Genomic DNA, 21,958 nt, shown 5'->3' on the forward strand with positions numbered 1-21,958 from the left:
TTAGCAGTCAGCAGCTACAGTATTTGGAGTTATGGTGGTGGTCATTTTTTACAACCACAACCCAACTCCATTCAACACTTTTTTTTTTTTTTTATAGCTCCATTCGCCCAATCTCCAAAAAAAAGTTTTGGCTGGCGTTAGGCTTTAAGTTCCCTCCCACTTTTTAGCAGGTGCTCCCGCTGGCAAGGGCGAAGTCAATTTACAGATGACACATGACAACTCAGATTTAGGCCTAGTTTACACACACTGGCAGTTGGGGCAATAAAAACAGGCTGTTGATCCACAATTTTACACCACCCCTTCCACTGTCTGCCTTTTGCAGCTGTATGGGGGTATGCACATGCTATGGCTGCAATGCAAAGAACACAAATGATCCCATCTTCGCAGCCAGTAGCACCCACTGAGCACGACGACTTCAAGTGAATGGAGCCACGTCGCAACTGCCCTGAAACCACAGGAAATGCATGCGGTTGTGGCACAGTGGTGTGGGCATTTAGGGGTTAAAAAACATAACGCCTCCTCATCCACCTGTATAACACCTCCTAAAAAGTAGTCCCCTGCAGATCGATTTTTAAATAGATACTGCTAGTGTAAAGAGCCCTTAGTTGGATTACAGTTGTTAAACTGCAATTAATGTCATGCCAAACCCATCCCCAGCCAGAACTTTCACCTTAGTTTTGAAAGGACTTGGAGAGCATACATGCATGTTTTTTTTAAAGGTTTTTTGCAAGGTTTTTGCACATGTATGTAAGTTTCTGGGTAGAGGAAGAGAACAGTAGCCCAGACACAAAAAAAGCGCAAAATTGCTGGTGTGGCGCATTTACAGGCCCTTCTTTTGAAGTTTATGGGGCCAAAAATGCACAACACAGCTCCACCCTTTCCAGTGTTTGGAATCAAGCTTCAATAGACTAAGCATAGAGATGTGACCAACCTTGAAAAGAATAGGATTCTAAACTCCTATTGTTGAACATTGGCTTGGGCGCAAATATATTCAGGTGTGAATGGGGACCCATGGTAAGATCACCTGATAATATTGTGTGCCTGCATTTTAATTATCTTGGAAATATTTAAAGTGGAACTAAAATCCCAAAAAGAAGTTAGTTCTGCTTTAAAACTCCTCCTCTGCGCAAGCAGAATTGTAGCAAAGTTTTTTTTCTATTTTTTTTTTTTATTCTTTAGCCCAGCTTCCCACCGCTATTCTGGCCTAGGCCAGAATGATGAATCCCTGGCAGCCAGTCCTGATGACGTCCCCGACCCACCCCCCTGACCACCCCCCGGCTGCTTTGTGTGCTGGCCCTGCAGCCTCCTGGAAGATGTGATGTAAATATTCCAGGAGGCTGCAGGATTGGCACACAGAGTAGCTGGGGTTGGGGGGGGGGGGGTCCAGGAGATGGGTCTGACATGTCACCAGGACTCGCTGCCCGCCCCTGGAGGAGGTAGCCAGCTAAAGAGGACCAAGATAGTGCTGCAGGACCCATTGTGTGGAACCTGAATAGTGGTTCACAGGGGGACATCAATGGGCAGGTTTTGAAGAGCACTACAGCACTGCAGGTAGGTAAGTCAGAAAGTAGGGGTAGAGGGAGTTGTGCACCGTTTTAAGGCAGGCCCCATTTGAACTTGAATGTAATAAAACAGTGTTTCTCTAATTGTAGACTACTGGTGGGTCTGCCCACTGCAGGTGGGATACTGAAGAGTTCAAGATGAACTCATTGCCTTTAAACATTTGAATTTAGCATGCATGCTAGACTCATGATCATTATATGATCCACTTGGACTGTGTACCGGCTGTGCTGTCGGCTCACCAAAAGGTCAGATACTCTTAGAGTTGACAGGACACACTAATCTTACGTCTTCAGCTTTCTTGTGACATTTCAACCAAATGTTACATATATATTCTCCAATTATCTAGTTAGTCGCTCCACTAAAGTGATTGAAACCTGAATACCGGATGTCATTCAGGTGAGCCAAGCAATAAAAGAAAAACTCCATGTTATTGGAATTGCTGTCCCGAGATCGAGGCTACATAAAAATATGGGGATGTATTTTTACTTTTCCTGGACACAGTAGTTTCATGAAGGCTTTTCGGAAACTCATATGGCAGAGGGGGTACAGTACGGGATTGATTGCAGAATTTAACCACAGCAGCCAAAACGAGATTTCGTAGAGATAATGTTGGACACAACGCCCATGGCAAGCAGCCCTGATAATCATTAGGAGGGTGTAGGGTGCCCAGCAAAGGCCAAATACGCACACAATGATGGCCAACGACTTGGCTACCCTCTTGTCTCTCGAAAGCCTAAAACGATTGGCAATGCTACTAGCCATGTCCGACCTGACGTTACTGCAAGCGTTCTCCACTGCTTTATAAAAGCAGTCTTGGTGTCTCCTGGATTGGACCTCAACCTGCAGTGGTGGAAGGTCCTGACTTATGTTGAGGTCCAATGTGTGGCCTTTGACTCTCTGCATTCTAGGCTCTTCGGGGCAAACCTCTGTGGGCGTCAAGCAAGAGGCCTGTTGTCGGCATTCTATGTGAGGCCTCTCGGCTGGCTTGACGAAAAATATCAAGTGTTCCTTCCTCTTCCTCTGGAAACTCATCTCACAGTGCTCATGGCCTTGGGCCAGCTCCTCGTTCCTCATCCTGGTTCTCTTCTTGATGTTAATGTAGATGCTCAGGTTGAAGTAGGTGACGCTGATAAAGGGTGTGAAAAATTCCACGGTGGAGGCGATCATGAGAAAGTACCAGTTGTAGTAAAATTCCACGTAACATTCGCCCTCTGGTAAGATGGTCGCACGTGCGATGTATTCCCAGCTGATAATGGCAGGACCATAGAGGAGAAAGGCTGCTACCCACACAAAGACCATTTTAAGGACAGCGTTTCTGGTCATCCCTTTCTGAGCTCTGTATGACACCTAAGAAAAAAATATAAACTTGAGTGAAAAGTACAATGAATAATGTATTCTGGATTATTGGATATAAATACATTTAAATTAACCTCTGTACAAAGATTAAAGGAGACTGAACATGCTAACTTTAGCATGGCTGCAATGCCTGAATAACCCAGTTATCTTGCTTTGTAGCCCCCGATTCAGAGAACAGAGAGTGTAAGTGATGATGAGTGACGAGCCTGAGTAAAAGAACAAATCCTTGACACCCATTAGATGAGCATATATCTCCTTGCTGGCCATTGGATGGTGCAGACATTGCCAACTGTGCTGATCAAATGCTTGGTTAATGTTCCAGAAGATCTGATAGAGTGTAATCAGGCAACTAATGGGTAGACTGCCTAGTTAAAGTCTACACCTTCCAGTGGCCAGCTCCCTCCCTCAAACATGCACATCTAAAGGGTGCCCAGGGATGTGTTCTTTCTGGCTCAGACGGAATAACAATACAGTGACTACGAGCACTACAATGAACCATGTGAGATGTACATTTGCAATGAGCAAGAAGCTGATGTATCAATCCCCCACCCTCTCATGTCGTCTGTATAACTGTTGACTGTGTCCAAAAGAGCCTTGTTTCAACCAGTGTGTCTTCTGGGTTCTTTAGGGGTGTCTTGGCAAAACACAAAAAAAAAATTGCCCAAAATATCACCAAGCCAGCAGGTGGATTAAGCCTGCCCTTTTTTTGCTACACAAAGCCACACTTTTTTTTTGTGCAGCATTACAACTTTGGGCACCATGAGGGCCAGCTGCCCACGTCCCAACAACAGAAGACATCAAAACTAGATAAGAAGGATGTCGAGCACCTGAGGACGCCCTTGTTTGTTTTACCCACCCCTCTCCACCAGCACTGGGGTCACATTAGCTGAATGAAGGAGAGAAATTGAGGGAGAAAAGAAACATTGGAATAGTAGTCAGTACCAGTGTGCAAAGGTATATTGTTTTGTAAAAATTTTTATTTTTTTTGCAAAAATTTAATTACCTCTAATGTTATGTAAATAATGTGGGTGTAAAACTTAGTTACCGTTTTTACATTTTAGAATGGGGTGCCGTCAGACTGTGCAGAATTTTAAAGGGTGCCTTGACTGAAAAAAGATTGAGTAACACTCTCATAGAGGGTAACAGCAACAGTGGTGGGATAGCATCAGCCACCATGAGGAGGGAAAATAGCCCAACTTAACCACTGAAGGAAAATTATTTAGAACCCCAAACATTATATATACAGTAAACCCCCCTCCATTGCGGGGGTTACGTTCCGGACCCAGCCTCGAAAAGTGAAATTCCGCGAAATAGAAAAACCCTATTAAAATGCATTGTAGGCATGTTTTTTTACTGTCACTGTACGTGTAGAAGCATTTTAAGGTCTTTAAACACACTTTTAAAACAATAGAAACTCATTTAAACACATAAAAGATACTAAGAGACATAGCAAGAGCTATGGAAAACACAAAAATATTTCATTTTTAATGATTTATATAGTAAAATAACATTACAAAAAAAACCGCGAATTACCGGGACCGCAAAAACTGAACCGCGATGTAGCGGGGGATTACTGTATATTTTTTTTAGCAAAGACTAGAGAATAAAATGGCGTTTGTTGCAATATTTTTTGTCACGCCGAATTTGCCAGCGGTTTTTCAAACGCAATTTTTTGGGAAAAAATACAATTTAACAAATAAAAAATAAATAAATAAACAGTAAAGTTAGCCCAATATATTTATATTGTGAAAAATAACGTTACACTGAGTAAATAAATAGCCAACATGTCATGCTTCAAAATTGTGCACAGTCGTAGAACGGCGACAAACATTGGTACCTAAAAATCTCCATAGCCGACTAGTTAAAAATTTCTATAGATTACCAGTTTAGAGTTACAGAGGAGATCTAGGTCTAGAATTTTTGCTCTTGCTATAACGATCGCGGCCATACCTCACATGTGGTTTGAACACCGTTTACATATGTGGGTGCAACTTGCGTAAGCTTTCGCTTATGCATGCAAGCTCAGAGGGACGGGGCGCTTTAAAATTTTTTTTTTTTCTTTTCTTATTTATTTTACCTTTTATTTTTTATTTTTACACTATCCCTTTAAAAACTTTTTTTTGATCACTTTTATTCCTATTACAAGGAATGTAAATATCCCTTGTAAAATAAATAGGCAGGTTAAATGCCTGCTGCAGCCATGTTACTAAGAAAAGCGATGGCTCGCCCGCCAATTTATAACACGTTTCCTAATGCTATAATTGACTTCAACGCAGACCCCCCCCCCCCACCCACCCACCCGCCGCCACCACCACCTTTGGCTGTGGTAAAACACATTTAATCATAGAGCATGTTATCTACAGCTCTTTCCTTGCAATGCTCCTTATAGAAGAGTGGCTGATACTGTATGTGCCTCGTACTGAAAGGGTGCAATCCGTTCCATGAAGAGGTCCTCCGGAGGCTCCGCGGTAATGGAGGACTCAGATCTACTTGTCATGAAGCACAGGCAGAAGAGACACTAATGATTCATGGAAATTGAGTTTTCAGAACTTCTCCGCTATTAGCGATTGGAGTGGCCACACTTGAGACCTATTTCTTCGAAATACACAATATGAGAATTATATAATGTGTCTGTGAAATTTTTTTTTTTCCCCCAACATTGTTTTTTTTGGGACGTGTGCTCAGTCTAGATCAATATAGTCTTTTCAGTGAGACCTGCATGACATAACTAATCAATCTTATTGATACGGGTCAGTCTTATAATAACATTGTTCCTATATAGGATTTGAATTCAAATTTGTAAACTGGGGCCAGACACAAAATTGCAAGTCTATGAATTGGCCAACTCCTTATAAAAACCCAATGCCCATCTTTAGTGGCTGATATCCTATCTTTGCTGTTGTATTCCATTAAGAGCTCCCCCTAGTGGCTAAAATAATTATTAATATATAATAAAAAAAAAAAATATGGTAAAAAAAATTAACGTAATATTGGAGTTTACCTTGCCCTGGTCTTGGCAGATATATTGGGCTATATATATATATATGTTTATTTATTTATTTATTACACAGGCAGTCCGGGGGGAGGGGGCGCGGTCTATTCACATTCTGCAGCGAATTTAACACAGCGGGGTTGATTTACTTAAACTGGAGAGCCCAAAATCTGGTGCAGCTGTGCATGGCGGCCAATCTGCTTCTAACTTAAAGCACAACTCCACTTTTGTTGGGAAAAAAACATTCCCCTCTGGGTGATCTCTGTACATTGCAGGGATTATAACAACCTTTGTTACAGATTCCTAACTTTTGTTATTCTGAAGAAATCATTGTTTGTTCCTCTGTGCTGAGTGGGTCTAATGGGAGTGGTTTCATAATTATCTATCAGCTGTGGCAGCTGCAGGGCTCTAATGAGGAAATCTGCTGGGCCTGCATCCCTTTAGACGTGTTCCTATTGGGAGTATCTCACCAAAAATGACATTTTTGTTGCAGGGGATGCCAGAAATCTGACTTGTATCATAGGCAGACTTCTGGGAAAATTGGTGAGCCAATCACACAAGCAGGAAATTATGTTTCTGGGGGTGTGGTCAGTATACATTCTGTGTACAAAACAGTTCCAGGCAGCCATATTGCATTGCAATTTCAGAAAATTACAACAGCTGCAGATTGAAAAGGAAAGGTCATTTTTAACCACTTGCCTACCGCCGCAAGTACTTATACTGCGGTGGTCAGCCCCCCCTGGGCAAAGTGATGTATCGGTACGTCACTCGCCCGCTAACCAATAGGGGGCGAGCACGCGCCGCCGGAGGCGCGCTCCTGCCCCCACTTGTTCACTGCCATCCCCATGCGAGTGACCGACGGCTCCGATGTCCGCCGGTCACTCGCGATCTCCCGCTGGAGAGGGAGAAAGGCAGGCGGCTGATGTAAACAAAGCCGTCTGTCATTCTCCCTGGTGTAACAACAGAGATCATATGATCCTTCTATGTAGGATCGTATGTCTCTGTGGTTACATCAAAAGCCATGCCCTTGACAGTTAGAATCACGCCCCTAGGGACACACTTAACACTTAAACACTTAATAAAGTTAACCCCTTCCCTGCCAGTGTCATTTTTGCAGTAACAGTGCATATTTATAGCACTGATTACTATAGTAATGTCACTGGTACCCTCAAAAATGTCAGTCAAGGGTCCGATCTGTCCTCCGCAAAGTCGCAGTCCCGCAAAAAAAAATTGCAGATCGCCGCCATTACTAGTTAAAAAGAAAAACAATAAAAAGGACATAAATCTTTCCCATAGTTAGTAAACGCAATAACTTTTGCGCAAACCAATCAAAATACGCTTATTGCGATTTTTTTCACCAAAAATATGTAGCAGAAAACAAATTGGCCTACAATGTTAAAAAATTTTGATTTTTACATTTTTTTTGGGGGGGAATTTCATATAAAAAAATGTGAAAAATATTGTTATTTTTTCAAAATTGTCGCTCTTTCTTTGTTTATAGCGCAAAAAGTAAAAATCGCACAGGTGATCAAATACCACCAAAAGAAAGCTCTGTTTGTGGGAAAAAAAGGACGTCAATTTCATTTGGGTACAGCGTCGCACGACCACGCAATTGTCCGTTAAAGTCACGCAGTGCCGAATCACAAAATAGGCCCTGGTCTTTGAGCAGCCAAATCCTCCGGGGCTTAAGTGGTTAATAACATTCAATTACAATATGATTTGTGTCGCAAAAGTACATATTATATTGTTTTTTCTTTATTTGCTATTTTTTTTCCCCCACGAAAGTGGAGTCACCCTTTAAGCTTCCTTAATTAACTGCTTAGGTTCCGCTCTATAGCAGTTTTACTGCTACAGGGCGGCACCTCTGAGCCAGATCACGTATATATACAGTATATACGTGATCTGGCTCCTTCGGGTAGGGGGTGTGCATGCGCACTGCCGGCAGCTTTCTCCCGCTGTGATCATACACAACAGAAGTCCATCGGCGGGTACCGCAGACTCGATGTCCGCCGACACTCGCCGATCATCCAGCGGAGAGGCAGATTGCCATTCTGACAGGAGGGAAGGCTTGGATCCTGTGTTCCTGCAAAGCAGGGACATAGATCCATGTCTTCCCCTAGAAAAAGCAGCACATACAGTACATATAAAACACTGGTCAGGCACACAGTTAACCCTTTGATCGCCCCTTCCCAGCCAATGTCATTAGTACAGTGACAGTGCATTTTTTTTAGCACTGATCACTGTATTAGTGTCACTGGTCCCCATAAAGTGTCAGAATGTCTGCTGCAATATTGTAGTCCCACTATAAGTTGCTGATCGCCACCAATACTAGTAAAAAAATAAAAATATCCCATAATTTGTAAACTATGGTTTTGTAGACTAAGAGGTAAAATATTCCCTCACTAAAAATGTACATTTATCATGTACAGATCAATAAAAAGTTGGCAATGGGTTAGGATTCACGTCTAGTTTAATTGTCAGATGGGCGCAGAGCATGCAAGAAGATGTACCTGATATTTAAAGGGACAAGTGACTTACCGCTTTGGTGACGGAGATGAACCTGTCAAAGCTGATAAGGACGATGTTGAAAACGGATGCGGTGCACAGCAGATAGTCCATGACCAGCCACAGCTTGCACAAGCCTTTACCGAATTTCCATTGTCCGGTCAGGACGTACGGGATGTAGAGAGGGATGCAAAACCCGCCTGCGGGGAAGAGAAGCGGTGAAATCTTATTCTAAGGTGTGCGGGTGTATCTCATAAAATTAGAATATCATCAAAAAGTTATTTATTACAGTAATTCAATTCAAAAAGTGAAACTCATATTTTATATATAGATGTGTTACACACAGAGTGATATATTTCAAGCATTTCTTTCTTTTAATTTGGATGATTATGGCTTACAGCTGGTGACACCCCAAAATTCAGTATTTCAGAAAATTAGACTACAGTATTACATACGTAAGACCAGTAAAAAAAAATGGATTTCTAACACAGAAATGTTGACTTACTGAAAAGTATGTCCATGTACAGTATAGTATGCACTTAATACTTGGTTGGGCTCCTTTTAGCATGAAGTACTGCATCAATGCGGCGTGGCATGGAGGCGATCAGCCTGTGGCACTGCTGAGGTCTTATTGAAGCCCAAGTCTCTTTGATAGCGGCCTTCAGCTCGTTTCCGTAGATGGGTCTGGTATCTCTCATCCTCCTCTTGACAATACCCCACAGATTCTCTATGGGGTTCAGGTCAGGCGAGTTTGCTGGCCATTCAAGCACAGTGATACCATAAATATTAAACTAGGTATTGGTACTTTTGGCAGTGTGGGCGGTGCCAAGTCCTGCTGGAAAATAAAATTAGCTTCTCCATAAAACTGGTCAGCAGAGGGAAGCATGAAGTGCTGTAGAATTTCCTGGTAGAGGGCTGCGCTTGGACTTGATAAAACACAGTGGACCAACACCAGCAGATGACATGGCTCCCGAAACCATCACTGACTGTGGAAACTTCACACTGGACCTCATGCAGCTTGGATTCTGTGCCTCTCCACTCATCCTCCAGACTCTGGGACCTTGATTTCCAAATGAAATGCAACATTTTCCACAGTCAGTGATGATTTGGGGACAGACTTGTATAAAGTACTCAAAATTTCTACTTGAGTAAAAGTACAAGTGCTCGATCAAAAAGTGACTTAAGTAGAAGTGGAAGTGCTCGCAGAAAAAGTTACTTAAGTAGAAGTACTAAAGTATTCAACATTTTTTTTACTTAAGTATTGCAAGTAGTTTTTTCAAAAAATTTGCTACTTAAGTACTAAAAGTAAAAAGTACCAGTAGTTTTGAAAAAAAAAATTCTACTCAAGTACTGAAAGTTGAAGTACAAGTACTGTGTTATGTAGTTATTAAAGAAAGAAGTCAAAAGTTTGAACATCATATTGTTTTTTATTATTTCAAATGATTTATTCAAATGATTAACCTAAAGGACAATCACAATTCCTTAGGCTGTAACTTTTTGTAAACAAAAAACAGATAAAGTATGTCCCTCCCTTCCCCTTTTAAAGCATCCACCTTTTAAAGCCAGGGGTGGTCTCCTTCCTGAGCTTCCTCACTCTCACAGCCAGGCAGATCACTTGAAGTTGAAGGGCCAGGGGTGGAAGGTGGTGTTTTTGGTTCGTCCATCTTTTCAGCTGATCAAAAGACAGAACAGGAGCATGCGCAGTCTTCTTAATCGCGGTTTGATTTGATTTGCTCAAATGATGATGTGCCAGGCCAGCTTCGTCAAACCTACAACGCTTAAAGTGAAAAATGCATCAAAAACTACTAACAAAGTGGCTGTGCTAAAAATGCTAATAAAGTGCCTGCAATTATATATATATATTCTTCTTGTATTCAAAATCATCGCCCACAGTATCAAAAATAAAGTGACACGTCTGTGCTAAATGCAGTGCAAATTATTCCCACAATGTAAATGTAATTCATGCAAAATATATATGACAATACCACAATAAAATAAGTTGTGATTGTGAATAATTTAGGTGCAAGTTTAAGTGTGTAAACTAAACTTTATAACGAAAAGTCCATAACTGAATTCCAGTGTGCAATCTAAGAAGTGCTTGTCACTTGCTGTCAGATGCTTCCACCTTTCTTCTGTGATCTGCTCAAGTAAAGTGGTGGACTGGATAGCCTCTCTCTCTGCCTCTCTCACCTTAGTAGCACTGGCACTGCACTGGTTCAAAAAGCTGTCTATATTATTTTCATTATAAGAACTTGTCAGAACATGCTTCCACCACCTGTCCTTCACACTAGTAGTGCTCATTTGCTTTGCTCAAGTCAAGTGCCACTGCCAGTGGCCACTGCAGTGCAGGCACAGCCGCAGAGGCAGAGACAGGCCGCAGGAAGCACAGGCACCACCAACACAACACTTATGGTCCATGGACCATGGATGGTCGGATAATCATCATAGCCGTCAGTCTCACTCTTCTTGGTTCAAAAAAGCCACCCATGACCCGTGTGTATATAATATATTAATATTTTATATTGATTATTTGATTCTCAACGGTCCACCTCACTCACCTCATAGAGAAGAAGATGAGATAACGAAGAAAATGCTCCGAGTTCTGCTCCCGCGTCCGGCCGCCCGCGTCACAACTCCTCTCAGTAAGGGCCCTAAGGGGTGGAGTCTGAGTGACACACAACACGTTTAGAGGCGGAGACCTAGAGCGGGAAGACGGCAGCATGGCTCCTCCTGTGCGGTCTTAACTTGATGATCATGACAGTGATTCCGCGGGCCGCGGCGCGAGCGAGGCTGTGGGATTGATTGAATTGAGTTGTGCTGCCTACTACTACACGCTACCTACTACTACTAAATTGTGAGTCAGTATATTTTATTTCATTTTTATATATAAAAGCGGTATTGTTGAGCACTACTATTTACTAGATCTCCTGGCTGTCACTTTGTCACATGTTGGGGAATCACAGCGGCTCGGCTCCAGAAGTGGCGGGTGTCCCCATCATCCTGCCAGGGCCGCCAAGAAGTTCATCAACTAATCATAAGTTAATATCTTATGAGGAGAGGACCAATGAGATTGAGAATTGAAATAATTAAATATATATGGCTTTTAGAACCAGTGCAGTCAGTGCCACAGTGCCACCCAGACGCTATCCACCAGTGCCACCACCATTAAGTGTGTTGGTTGGTCACTCGAGCACTGAAGGAGGTGGAAGCATCTGACAAGTGAAGTGACACTTTAGATTTGCACACTGGAATTCATTTATGGACTTTTCGTTATAGATAGGTTTACACACTTCAACTTGTTGCACGCACCTGACCTAACTTATTTCATAACTTATTTTATTGTGATTTATTGTCATATTTTATATGAATTGAATTTACTGTTACATTGTGGGAATAATTATTTTCATTGCATTTAGGCTTTAGCACATTCATGTCACTTTATTTTTGATACTGTGTGGAGTGTGGGCAGGGCACTGGGGGCAACAATGATATTATATCGATTGCACAGGCACTTTATTCGCACAGCCAAGTTGTGTTTGTTAGTAGTTTCTTGATGCACTTTAAGCGCTGTAGCACAATTTATTTGTTTGTTTCATATTTTCTTTTTATTGGAAAGATTTGGTATAGCAGCTTTTATTATACACAGCCTTTATTTTCATATGCGCTGATTTACAAATTACATTATACACATTTTTTTGAGCTTTATGCAACCTGCCATCTACTGTTCTGGCAGTGGTAATTTTTTTAAAAGTAACGAGTAACTATGCAGCACAAAAAAAAAATACTTGAGTAGAAGTATCGAAATCATCAAAAAAATGTAGTGAAGTAAAAGTAGAAGTAGGAGAAAAAAATTCTACTCTAGGAAAGTACAGATACCGCATTTCGGTACTTAAGTACAGTACTTAAGTAGTTCTACTTCGTTACTATACATCTCTGTTTGGGGAGACATGTCATCTGCTGGTGTTGGTCCACTGTGTTTTATCAAGTCCAAAGTCAGCGCAGCCTCTAGCAGGGAATTCTAGAGAACTTCATGCTTCTCTCTGCTGACCAGCTTTATGGAGATGCTGATTTCATTTTTCAGCAGGACTTGGCACCGCCCACACTGCCAAAACTACCAATACCTGGTCACATGATCATGGTGTCACTGTACAGCAAACTCGCCTGACCTAAACCCCATAGAGAATCTGTGGGGTATTGTCAAGTGGAAGATGAGAGACACCAGACCCAACAATGCAGATGAGCTGAAGGCCGCTATCAAAGCAACCTGGGCTTCCGTAACACCTCAACAGTGCCACAGGCTGGTCGCCTCCATCCAACACCGCATTGATGCAGTAATTCATGCTATAGGAGCCCCGACCAAGTATTGAGTGCATCCTATACTGTACATGGACATACTTTTCAGTAAGCCAACATTTCTGTATTAAAAATCCTTTTTTTATTGGTCTTATGTAATATTCTAATTTTATGAAATACTGAATTTTGGGTCTTCACTAGCTGTAAGCCATAATCATCAAAATTAAAAGTAAGAAATGCTTGAAATATATCACTCTGTATGTAACACATCTATATATAATATATGACTTTCACTTTTTGAATTGAATTACTGAAATAAATTAACTTTTTGATGATATTCTAATTTTATGAGATGCACCTGTATAGTTCATTCATTTATATGGTGCTGACCAATTTCCCGATGCTTTGTATAGTCCATTGAGCCTTTTACAATAGCTTGAGCCAGAGAAGCTTACATTCTAATGTCCCTAGTGCAAAATAGGAGCAATTTGGTCAGAATAAGATTCAAAATAATCTGAAATTCTGAAAATGCTAACTGCCCGGCTTTCTCTGGCTTTGTGAGTCATTGCTCTTGAACAAACACATGACGGTGTTCTAAACCGACGTCTGGCATTCGCCTGTCTCTAGTGGGCGGTGTTTACGTGCATAAAGTGTTACTGATTGGCTGTTCCGGCTGCTTTAGGTCTGTGTGGCGGACCTGCATGCTTGTTAATGGACTCCGAGGGCTCCATTCACACCTCAGCGTTTTGTAGCTGCAAGCTGGAAGCTCCAAAACTCTGGAGGAGAAAAAATCTATTATTCTTTAAGGGGATGGTTCACATCTCCACTCCAAGTCACCTGAAGCCTAAAAGAGTTCTGGAGTTTTTTTTTGTAGCTCGAATCGGACAGATTGGTGTGTTTTTAAAGTGTTTTTTGTTCCATAGAACTGCATGGAAACCCTTGATTTGAGCATTTTTCTGCTCAAATGCAATAATTAAATGAAAATAAAAAATAATAAATAAAATACATTTATAAAATATTAAAAATAAATAAAAAATCCTAACCCCAACCCTTAACCCTAACATTAACCTTGAACCCTAATACTAAACCTTAACACCAATGTTAGCCCATAACTCTAATCTTAAACCCTAATAATAACCCCTAACCTAACAAATTAAATAAATAAAATAATAAGTAAATTCATTAATAATGAAAAAATGGACCCCTAACCCTAACCCTTAGCGTCTTACATTTTTTTTTTTATTAATAAATAAATAAATAATAATAAATAAATAATTTTTCTCTATTGGCTAATTTAAAAAATCCAAAGCTCAAAACACTTTAAAAATGCTGTACACAAATGCTCAAAACACGCATAAAAACATAAAAAAAAAAATGTCTGAAAATTTTGACGTTTAGGTGTGAATGCAGCCTGAGAGTACTGAAGCCAAAGGATTGGCATGACAGCCAAGGTTCTGGTATTTTCAGAAGCTTGAGGTTTCCTTTAACTGGCTGATGTGATTTTGGGTTGTGGGAGGAATCTGGACGCTCACACTTCAAAACAAATTAAGATGCAGCTTCATCATGCATTGCAACCAGAGCCTCAATTCCAGGACCACAATGCTAACTGCTAAGATATGAGTATGACTACAGTTTCCTGTAGCTTCAGTGGGATGGATGCCCAACCAGTTCCTCATAAGTCATCTGTGCCTTTCATTACTCTCATAACCAAAGCCCACTATTTCTGTTGTGTAAGTGTCAGTAATCACATTCTATGTACTATTCTCTTGGTTTTTAAAAGATTGGTTGAGTCATCACTGAAATCATTAATGAGTTTATTCTGATGGGCTAAACATTACCCCACTTTTCCTAAACCTTTTATAGTACATTCCCACCTATGTATTCAGCTCTACTACACCCACAGAGATGTACAATTACTTCTGCATCTCCAGTAGCCTCAATCCTCTTAATAAGTGAACAATTCAGCAATAATTGTGAGACTCCCACCCTTTCACCACTACAACAGTGGAGAAAAAAATTCCAGCATTTTAAGTAATGATCTCTCCTTTGAAGAAGAGAGAACAGTTCAACTCAGTCAGTGGTGGTGGGATGGTGACAGTTGGGATAGATCTAGTTGAGACGGTGATTGAGGTCTTGTAAGGCTTTACATATGGCTCTTTTCCACTGCATGGAACCAAACGGTTCGGCTCGCTTTTGTGCTTTTCCACTGCTGGTACCGCATGGTATGGTGTAGGAACGGTTCGGTTCGGTACGGTACGGTACAGCGGCGCTTTTCCACTGCATGGAACCGAACGGTACGGCTCTCAAAAACAGTACCTACTCGATTGTGGTTCCAAGAGGTACCATACCCGGTACCATATCCCACAATCCTTTGCATGCAGTCACTACTAGCCACTGATTGGTCAGAGAATCCCAACCACCCCGTTGTTATCCCACCCACTTAACTTTAGTACTACTTTAGTGAAAAATCAAACCATACCGTACCGTACCGAACTTTTCCAACACCATACCATGCGGTACCAGCAGTGGAAAAGCAAACCGGGCCAAGCAGGACCGAGTAGAGCCGAGCCGGTACTTGCAGTGCCAATAGTTTGGGGGGTCTTTGAGAGGAATGTGTAGACATTGGGGATTCCTATAAGGCTGCTGGGTCTTTATAGAGAATGTAAATGGCATTGGGGTTCCTGTAAGGGCTTCACATTGTCTAGAGAGTCTTTATGAAGATTGCATAGATATTGGGGTTCACGTAACGCTTCAAATTGGTGGATCTTTGTGCAAAATTTATAGACATTGGGGATTCATGTAAGGTTGTTGGGTCTTTATGGAGAATTTAAGAACATTGGGGTTCCTCTAAGGGCTTCAAATTGTCTGGTGGGTATTTGAGAAAAATATAAAGACATTAAGGATTCCTGTAAAGCTGTTGGGTCATTATGGAGAATTTTAGGACATTGGGGATCCTGTAATGGCTTCATGTTGTCTGGTGGGTCTTGCGTGCATATTGGGGTTCCTGTAAGACTTCACATTGTCCGGTAGATCTTTGTGAAAAACGTACAGGCATTGGGGATTCATGTAAGGCTGTTGGGTCTTTATGGAGAATTTAAGGACATTGTGGTTACAGTAAGGGCTTCCCATTATCTGGTGGGGCTTTAGGAAGATTGTATGGATATTGGGGTTCCTGTAAGACTTCACATTGTCTAGTGGATCTTTGTAAAAAAAATATATAGAAATTGGGTATTCCTGTAAGGCAGTTTGGTCTTTATGGAGAATTTTAGGACATTGGGATTCCTGTAATGACTTCCCATTGTCTTGTGGGTCTATTTAGAGATGTTATGAACAATGGGGTACCTGTATGGGATTTACATTGTCAGGTGGGTCTTTGAGAAAAATATATAGACATTGGGGATTCCGGTAAGGCTGTCGGTCTTTATGAAGAATGTAAGGACATTGGGGTTCCAGTAATGGCTTCACATTGTCTGGTGGGTCTTTATAAAGATTTCATGGATATTTGGGTCCTAAAAGACTTTACATTATTACATAGTCAGGTTGAAAAAAAGACACAAGTCCATCTAGTCCAATAAAACCTCTTTGCAAAAAATGTATAGACAATGGAGATTCCTCTAAGGCTGTTGGGTCTTTATGGAGAATTAAAGGACATTGGGGTTCCACCAAGGGCTTCATATTATCTGGGGGGGCTTTAGGAACATTGCCTGGAGGTTGGGGGTTTCTTTAAGGCTTCACATTGTCTGGTGGGTCTTTGTGAAATCTTGTATAGACAGTGGGGATTCCTGTAAGGCTGTTGGTTTTTTTTTGTGAGAATTTAGGGTTTCTGTAAGGGTTTACATTGTCTGGTGGGTCTTTATGAGGAACGTATAGACATTGTGGATTCCTGCAAAAGCTGTTGTTTTTTTTTTTTTTTTTTTTTTTGAAAATGTAAGGTTTCTGTAGGGGTTTACATTGTCTGGTGGGTCTTTATGAGGAACGTATGGACATTGGGGATTCCTGTAAGGCTGTTGGGGTTTTTTTGTGAGAATTTAGGGTTTCTGTAATGGTTTACATTGTCTGTGGGTCTTCATGAGGAACGTATAGACATTGGGGATTCCTGTAAGGCTGTTGGATTTTTTTGGGAGGGGGAGGATTTAGGGTTTCTGTAGGGTTTACATTGTCTGGTGGGTCTTTATGAGAAATGTATGCTCATTCAGAAGGTCCTCTAAAGCTGGCAGGTCTTTATGGAGAATATTAGGACATTGGGGTTCCTGTAATTGCTTCACATTGTCTGGTGGGACTTCATGAGGAATGCATGCTCATTGGGGATTCCTATAAGGCTGTTGGTTTTTTTTTGGGGGCAGGGAGAATTTAGGGTTTCTGTAGGAGTTTACATTGTCTTGTGGGTCTTTATGAGAAATGTATGCTCATTGAGAAGGTCCTTTAAAACTGGCTGATGGGACTTTATGAGGAATGTATTCTCATTGAGAAGGTCCTTTATAGCTGATGGGTCTTTATGGAGAATATTGGGACATTACTATAATTACTTCACATTGTCTAATGGGACTTTATGAGGAATGCATTCTCATTGGGGATTGATGTAAGGCTGTTGTTTTTTTGGTTTTGGGGGGGGGGGGGGATTTAGGGTTTCTGTAGGGGTTTACGTTGTCTGGTGGTTCTTTATGATGATGCTCATTGAGAAGGTAATTTAAAGCTGGCTGGTCTTTATGGAGAATATTAGGATATTGGGGTTCCTGTAATGCTTCACATTGTCTGATGGGACTTTATGAGGAATGTATGCTCATACAGGATTCCTGTAAGGCTGTTGGTTTTTTGTTTTTGTTTTTGTGTGGGGAGAATTTAGGGTTTCTGTAGGGGTTTACATTGTCTGGTGGATCTTTATGAGGAATGTATGCTCATTGAGAAGGTCCTTTAAAATTGGCGGGTCTTTATTGAGAATATTAGGACATTGGGGTTCCTGTAATTGCTTCACATTGCCTAATGCGACTTTATGAGGAATGCCTGTTCATTGGGGATTCCTGTAAGGCTGTTGGGTTTTTTTTTTTGGGGGGGGGGGGGCAATTTATGGTTTCTGTAGGGGTTTACATTGTCTGGTGGTTCTTTATGATGAATGTATGTTCATTGAGAAGGTAATTTCAAAGCTGGCGGGTCTTTATGGAGAATATTAGGACTTTGGGGGGTTCCTGTAATTGCTTCTCATTATCTGATGGGACTTTATGAGGAATGTATACTCATTAAAAAGGTCCTTTTTAGCTGATGGGTCTTTATCGAGAATATTAGGACATTGGGGTTCCTGTAATTGCTTCACATTGTCTGATGGGACTTTATGAGGAATGTATACTCATTGAGAAGGTCCTTTAAGCTGATGGGTCTTTATGGAGAATATTAGGACATTGGGGTTCCTGCAATTGCTTCACATTGTCTGATGGGACTTTATGAGGAATGTATGCTCATACAGGATTCCTGTAAGGCTGTTGGTTTTTTGTTTTTGTTTTTTTGTGGGGAGAATTTAGGGTTTCTGTAGGGGTTTACATTGTCTGGTGGGTCTTTATGAGGAATGTATGCTCATTGAGAAGGTCCTTTAAAATTGGCGGGTCTTTATTGAGAATATTAGGACATTGGGGTTCCTGTAATTGCTTCACATTGTCTAATGCGACTTTATGAGGAATGCCTGTTCATTGGGGATTCCTGTAAGGCTGTTGGGTTTTTTTTTGGGGGGGGGGGGCAATTTATGGTTTCTGTAGGGGTTTACATTGTCTGGTGCTTCTTTATGATGAATGTATGTTCATTGAGAAGGTCCTTTAAAAGGTGACTTTATGGAGAATATTAGGACTTTGGGGGGTTCCTGTAATTGCTTCTCATTATCTGATGGGACTTTATGAGGAATGTATACTCATTAAAAAGGTCCTTTTTAGCTGATGGGTCTTTATCGAGAATATTAGGACATTGGGGTTCCTGTAATTGCTTCACATTGTCTGATGGGACTTTATGAGGAATGTATACTCATTGAGAAGGTCCTTTAAGCTGATGGGTCTTTATGGAGAATATTAGGACATTGGGGTTCCTGTAATTGCTTCACATTGTTTGATGGGACTTTATGAGGAATGTATGCTCATAGGGGATTCCTGTAAGGCTGTTTTTTTTTTGTTTTTTTTTGTGGGGAGAATTTAGGGTTTCTGTAGGGGTTTACATTGTCTGGTGGGTCTTTACGAGGAATGCATGCTCATTAAGAAGGTCCTTTTAAAAGTGGCGGGTCTTTATTGAGAATATTAGGACATTGGGGTTCCTGTAATTGCTTCACATTGTCTAATGCGACTTTATGAGGAATGCATGCTCATTGGGGATTCCTGTAAGGCTATTGGGTTTTTTTTTTTTTTGGGGGGGGGCAATTTAGGGTTTCTGTAGGGGTTTACATTGTCTGGTGGTTCTTTATGATGAATGTATGTTCATTGAGAAGGTCCTTTAAAAGGTGACTTTATGGAGAATATTAGGACTTTGGGGGTTCCTGTAATTGCTTCACATTGTCTGATGGGACTTTATGAGCAATGTATACTCATTGAAAAGCTCCTTTTTAGCTGATGGGTCTTTATGGAGAATATTTGGACATTGGGGTTCCTGTAATTGTTTCACATTATCTGATGGGACTTTATGAGGAATGTATGCTCATTAAGAAGGTAATTTTTAGCTGGCGGGTCTTTATGTAGAATATTAGGACATCGGGGTTCCTGTAATTGCTTTACATTGTCTGATGGGACTTTATGAGGAATGTATACTCATTGAAAAGCTCCTTATTAGCTGATGGGTCTTTATGTAGAATATTAGGACATTGGGGTTCCTGTAATTGCTTTACATTGTCTGATGGGACTTTATGAGGAATGTATGCTCATTAGGAAGATCCTTTTTAGCTGATGGGTCTTTATGTAGAATATTAGGTCATTGGGGTTCTTGTAATTGCTGCACATTGTCTGATGGGACTTTATGAGGAATGTATACTCATTGAGAAGGTCCTTTAAAGCTGGTGGGTCTTAATGGGGATTTTATGGATAGAAGCTCTGAGGTCTGCAGCATGTATATATGCAGTAACTTCATAAGATATGAATATGAGCACCCCATGGGGGAAGCAGACACTCACCCACCAGGAAGTCAGCAATGGCCAGGTTAAGGAAGAAGAAATTGCCTTGAGTCCGGAGTCCTTTGTCCACCACAAAAGCCAGGATGACCAGAGCATTTCCCAGCACCGTGGCCAGCACCATGAGAATCATCAGCACAGCCAGCAGGATGGAGACGCTGGGAGTGAACTGTCCATAGTACTGAAACTGCTCCTCACTGCCAGCCAGGCACCTGTTCCCCGCCAAGCTGTCCACAGCGGAGCTGTTCACCCCGGACATCGCTTGCATTTAATCCCGGGCGGCTGCAAAGTTGCAAAGTGCCTTGAAATGAGAGATCTCCTCCAGCCCTTCACATCATCCAGGTGGAGGTCCTGGTGGCCACAGAGGCTCTGAGCTGGCCAGGACAGCCTGCCTCATCTGCACCCACAGCAAACTCCGAACCCCTGAGCTGCATGACATGCAATGTGCTCACATCCCAGAGAAGAGAATAAGAGAAGTCACAGCGCTGCTGCTTCTCAATGAGGAGCTTGTGAGTAGCTCAGCTGCGACGCCATCAGGAGAAGAGGAGAATAGCATCTATGGAAATTATCAGATGCTCCTGAACATGCGAAGGGGTTTTAAAATTAAAAGCTGAAGTTTGTGCAAACAGCATACACAGATGGAATTCATACACCGATCAGCCATAATAATTTGACCACTGACGGGTAAAGTAAATAACATTGGAGGAGATCAGTGTTGGGACAGTTACTCAAAAAATGTAACTAGTTACTAGTTACTTCTGTAAATTGTAATTACTTTACTAGTTACTGCATTTGAAAAGTAACTTCACTACTTATTACTTTACTTTTGAAAAAAAATATGAACAAATTCCAATGCGCATATTTATTTGTAGTGCACAAAAAAAACAATACAATTTTTATTGTTTTATTTATATATATATATATATATATATATATATATGACCACAGCGTGCCCCCTTTCAATGCCAGACTTACCACAGCGTGCCCCCTTTCAATGTCAGACTGACCACAGCGTGCCCCCTTTCAATGCCAGAGTGACCACATCGTGCCCCCTTTCAATGCCAGACTTACCACAGCGTGCCCCCTTTCGATGTCAGACTGACCACAGCATGCCCCCTTTCAATGCCAGAGTGACCACATCGTGCCCCCTTTCAATGCCAGAGTGACCACAGCGTTCCCCCTTTCAATGCCAGACTGACCACAGCGTGCCCCCTTTCAATGCCAGAGTGACCACAGCGTGCCCCCTTTCAATGCCAGACTGACCACAGTGTGCCCCCTTTCAATGCCAGAGTGACCAGTGCACTTACCTGCAGTGGCGGGCGTCTTCTCCTCAGTCCTCCCGCCTCCTCCGAGTCCTTGGCCACATGATCCCCCGCTCTCCTCAGTCCTCCCGCCACCTCCGAGTCCTCGGCCACTGCCACACGCTCCCCCGCTCTTCTCAGTCCTCCGGCCTCCTCCGAGTCCTCAGCAGCCGCCACACGATCTCCGCTCTCCTCAGTCCTCCCGCCTCTCGGCATGGGGACGCAGGAAAGCGCATTACTCAAGCCGAGTAAAGTAACATAGTTACAAATGTTACGAATGTTACGTTACTAAGTTACTAAAAAAGTAACGTAGTTAACATAACGCGTTACATTGTAACTCGTTACCCCCAACACTGGAGCAGATTTACTAAAACTGGAGCACTCAGAATATGGTGCAGCTGTGCATGGTAGCCAATCAGCTTCTGATGTCAGCTTGTTCAATAAACCACTGGCTTACCGGGCACTTTTAACGCCTTCCTGCCCAGGCCAATTGACAGCTTTCAGCACTGTCAAACTTTAATGACAATTGTACGGTCATGCAACACTGTACCCAAATAAAAAGTTTATAATTTTTTCACACAAATAGAGCTTTCTTTTGGTGATGTTTATTCATGTCTTAGTTTCTGTGATAAAAGTTTGCAAACAGGTAATTTTTCTCTTTTACTGATGTGCGCTAATGAAGCTGCACTGATGGGCACTAATAGGAAGCACTGATAGGCGGCACTGATGGGCACTAATAGGAAGCACTGATAGGCGGCACTGGTGGGCATTGATAAGCGGCACTGATGGGCATTGATAGACGGCACTGATAGACAGCAT

At 41.8% G+C, this 21,958-nt stretch overlaps 1 protein-coding gene across 1 annotated transcript; it reads right to left on the reverse strand.

Annotated features, from left to right (window-relative positions):
• Nucleotides 1-1,559: 1,559 nt before the first annotated feature.
• LOC309565820 (histamine H3 receptor-like) lies at nucleotides 1,560-20,325 on the reverse strand. Its single transcript, XM_082270826.1, has 3 exons — nucleotides 19,842-20,325; nucleotides 8,450-8,616; nucleotides 1,560-2,910 (listed from the first exon to the last, which is right to left on the reverse strand). Exons 1-3 carry the CDS (start codon nucleotides 20,104-20,106, stop codon nucleotides 2,020-2,022), a joined length of 1,323 nt encoding a protein of 440 aa, XP_082126952.1. The 5' UTR covers nucleotides 20,107-20,325; the 3' UTR covers nucleotides 1,560-2,019.
• Nucleotides 20,326-21,958: the final 1,633 nt, after the last annotated feature.

Source organism: Pelophylax lessonae (genome assembly GCF_965119305.1).
Source record: "Pelophylax lessonae genome assembly, chromosome: 10".
Taxonomy (NCBI): Eukaryota; Metazoa; Chordata; class Amphibia; order Anura; family Ranidae; genus Pelophylax; species Pelophylax lessonae.

What these genes read in the sequence shown, in the direction of transcription:
- LOC309565820 (XM_082270826.1), bottom strand. Translation starts at nt 20,106, where the DNA reads ATGCAAGCGATGTCCGGGGTGAACAGCTCCGCTGTGGACAGCTTGGCG. An exon ending in CATTGCTGACTTCCTGGTGG is followed by an intron (nt 8,617 to 19,841) that starts GTGAGTGTCTGC and finishes TCTTCCCCGCAG; the next exon opens with GCGGGTTTTGCATCCCTCTC. An exon ending in TCATCTCCGTCACCAAAGCG is followed by an intron (nt 2,911 to 8,449) that starts GTAAGTCACTTG and finishes TTTTTTTCTTAG; the next exon opens with GTGTCATACAGAGCTCAGAA.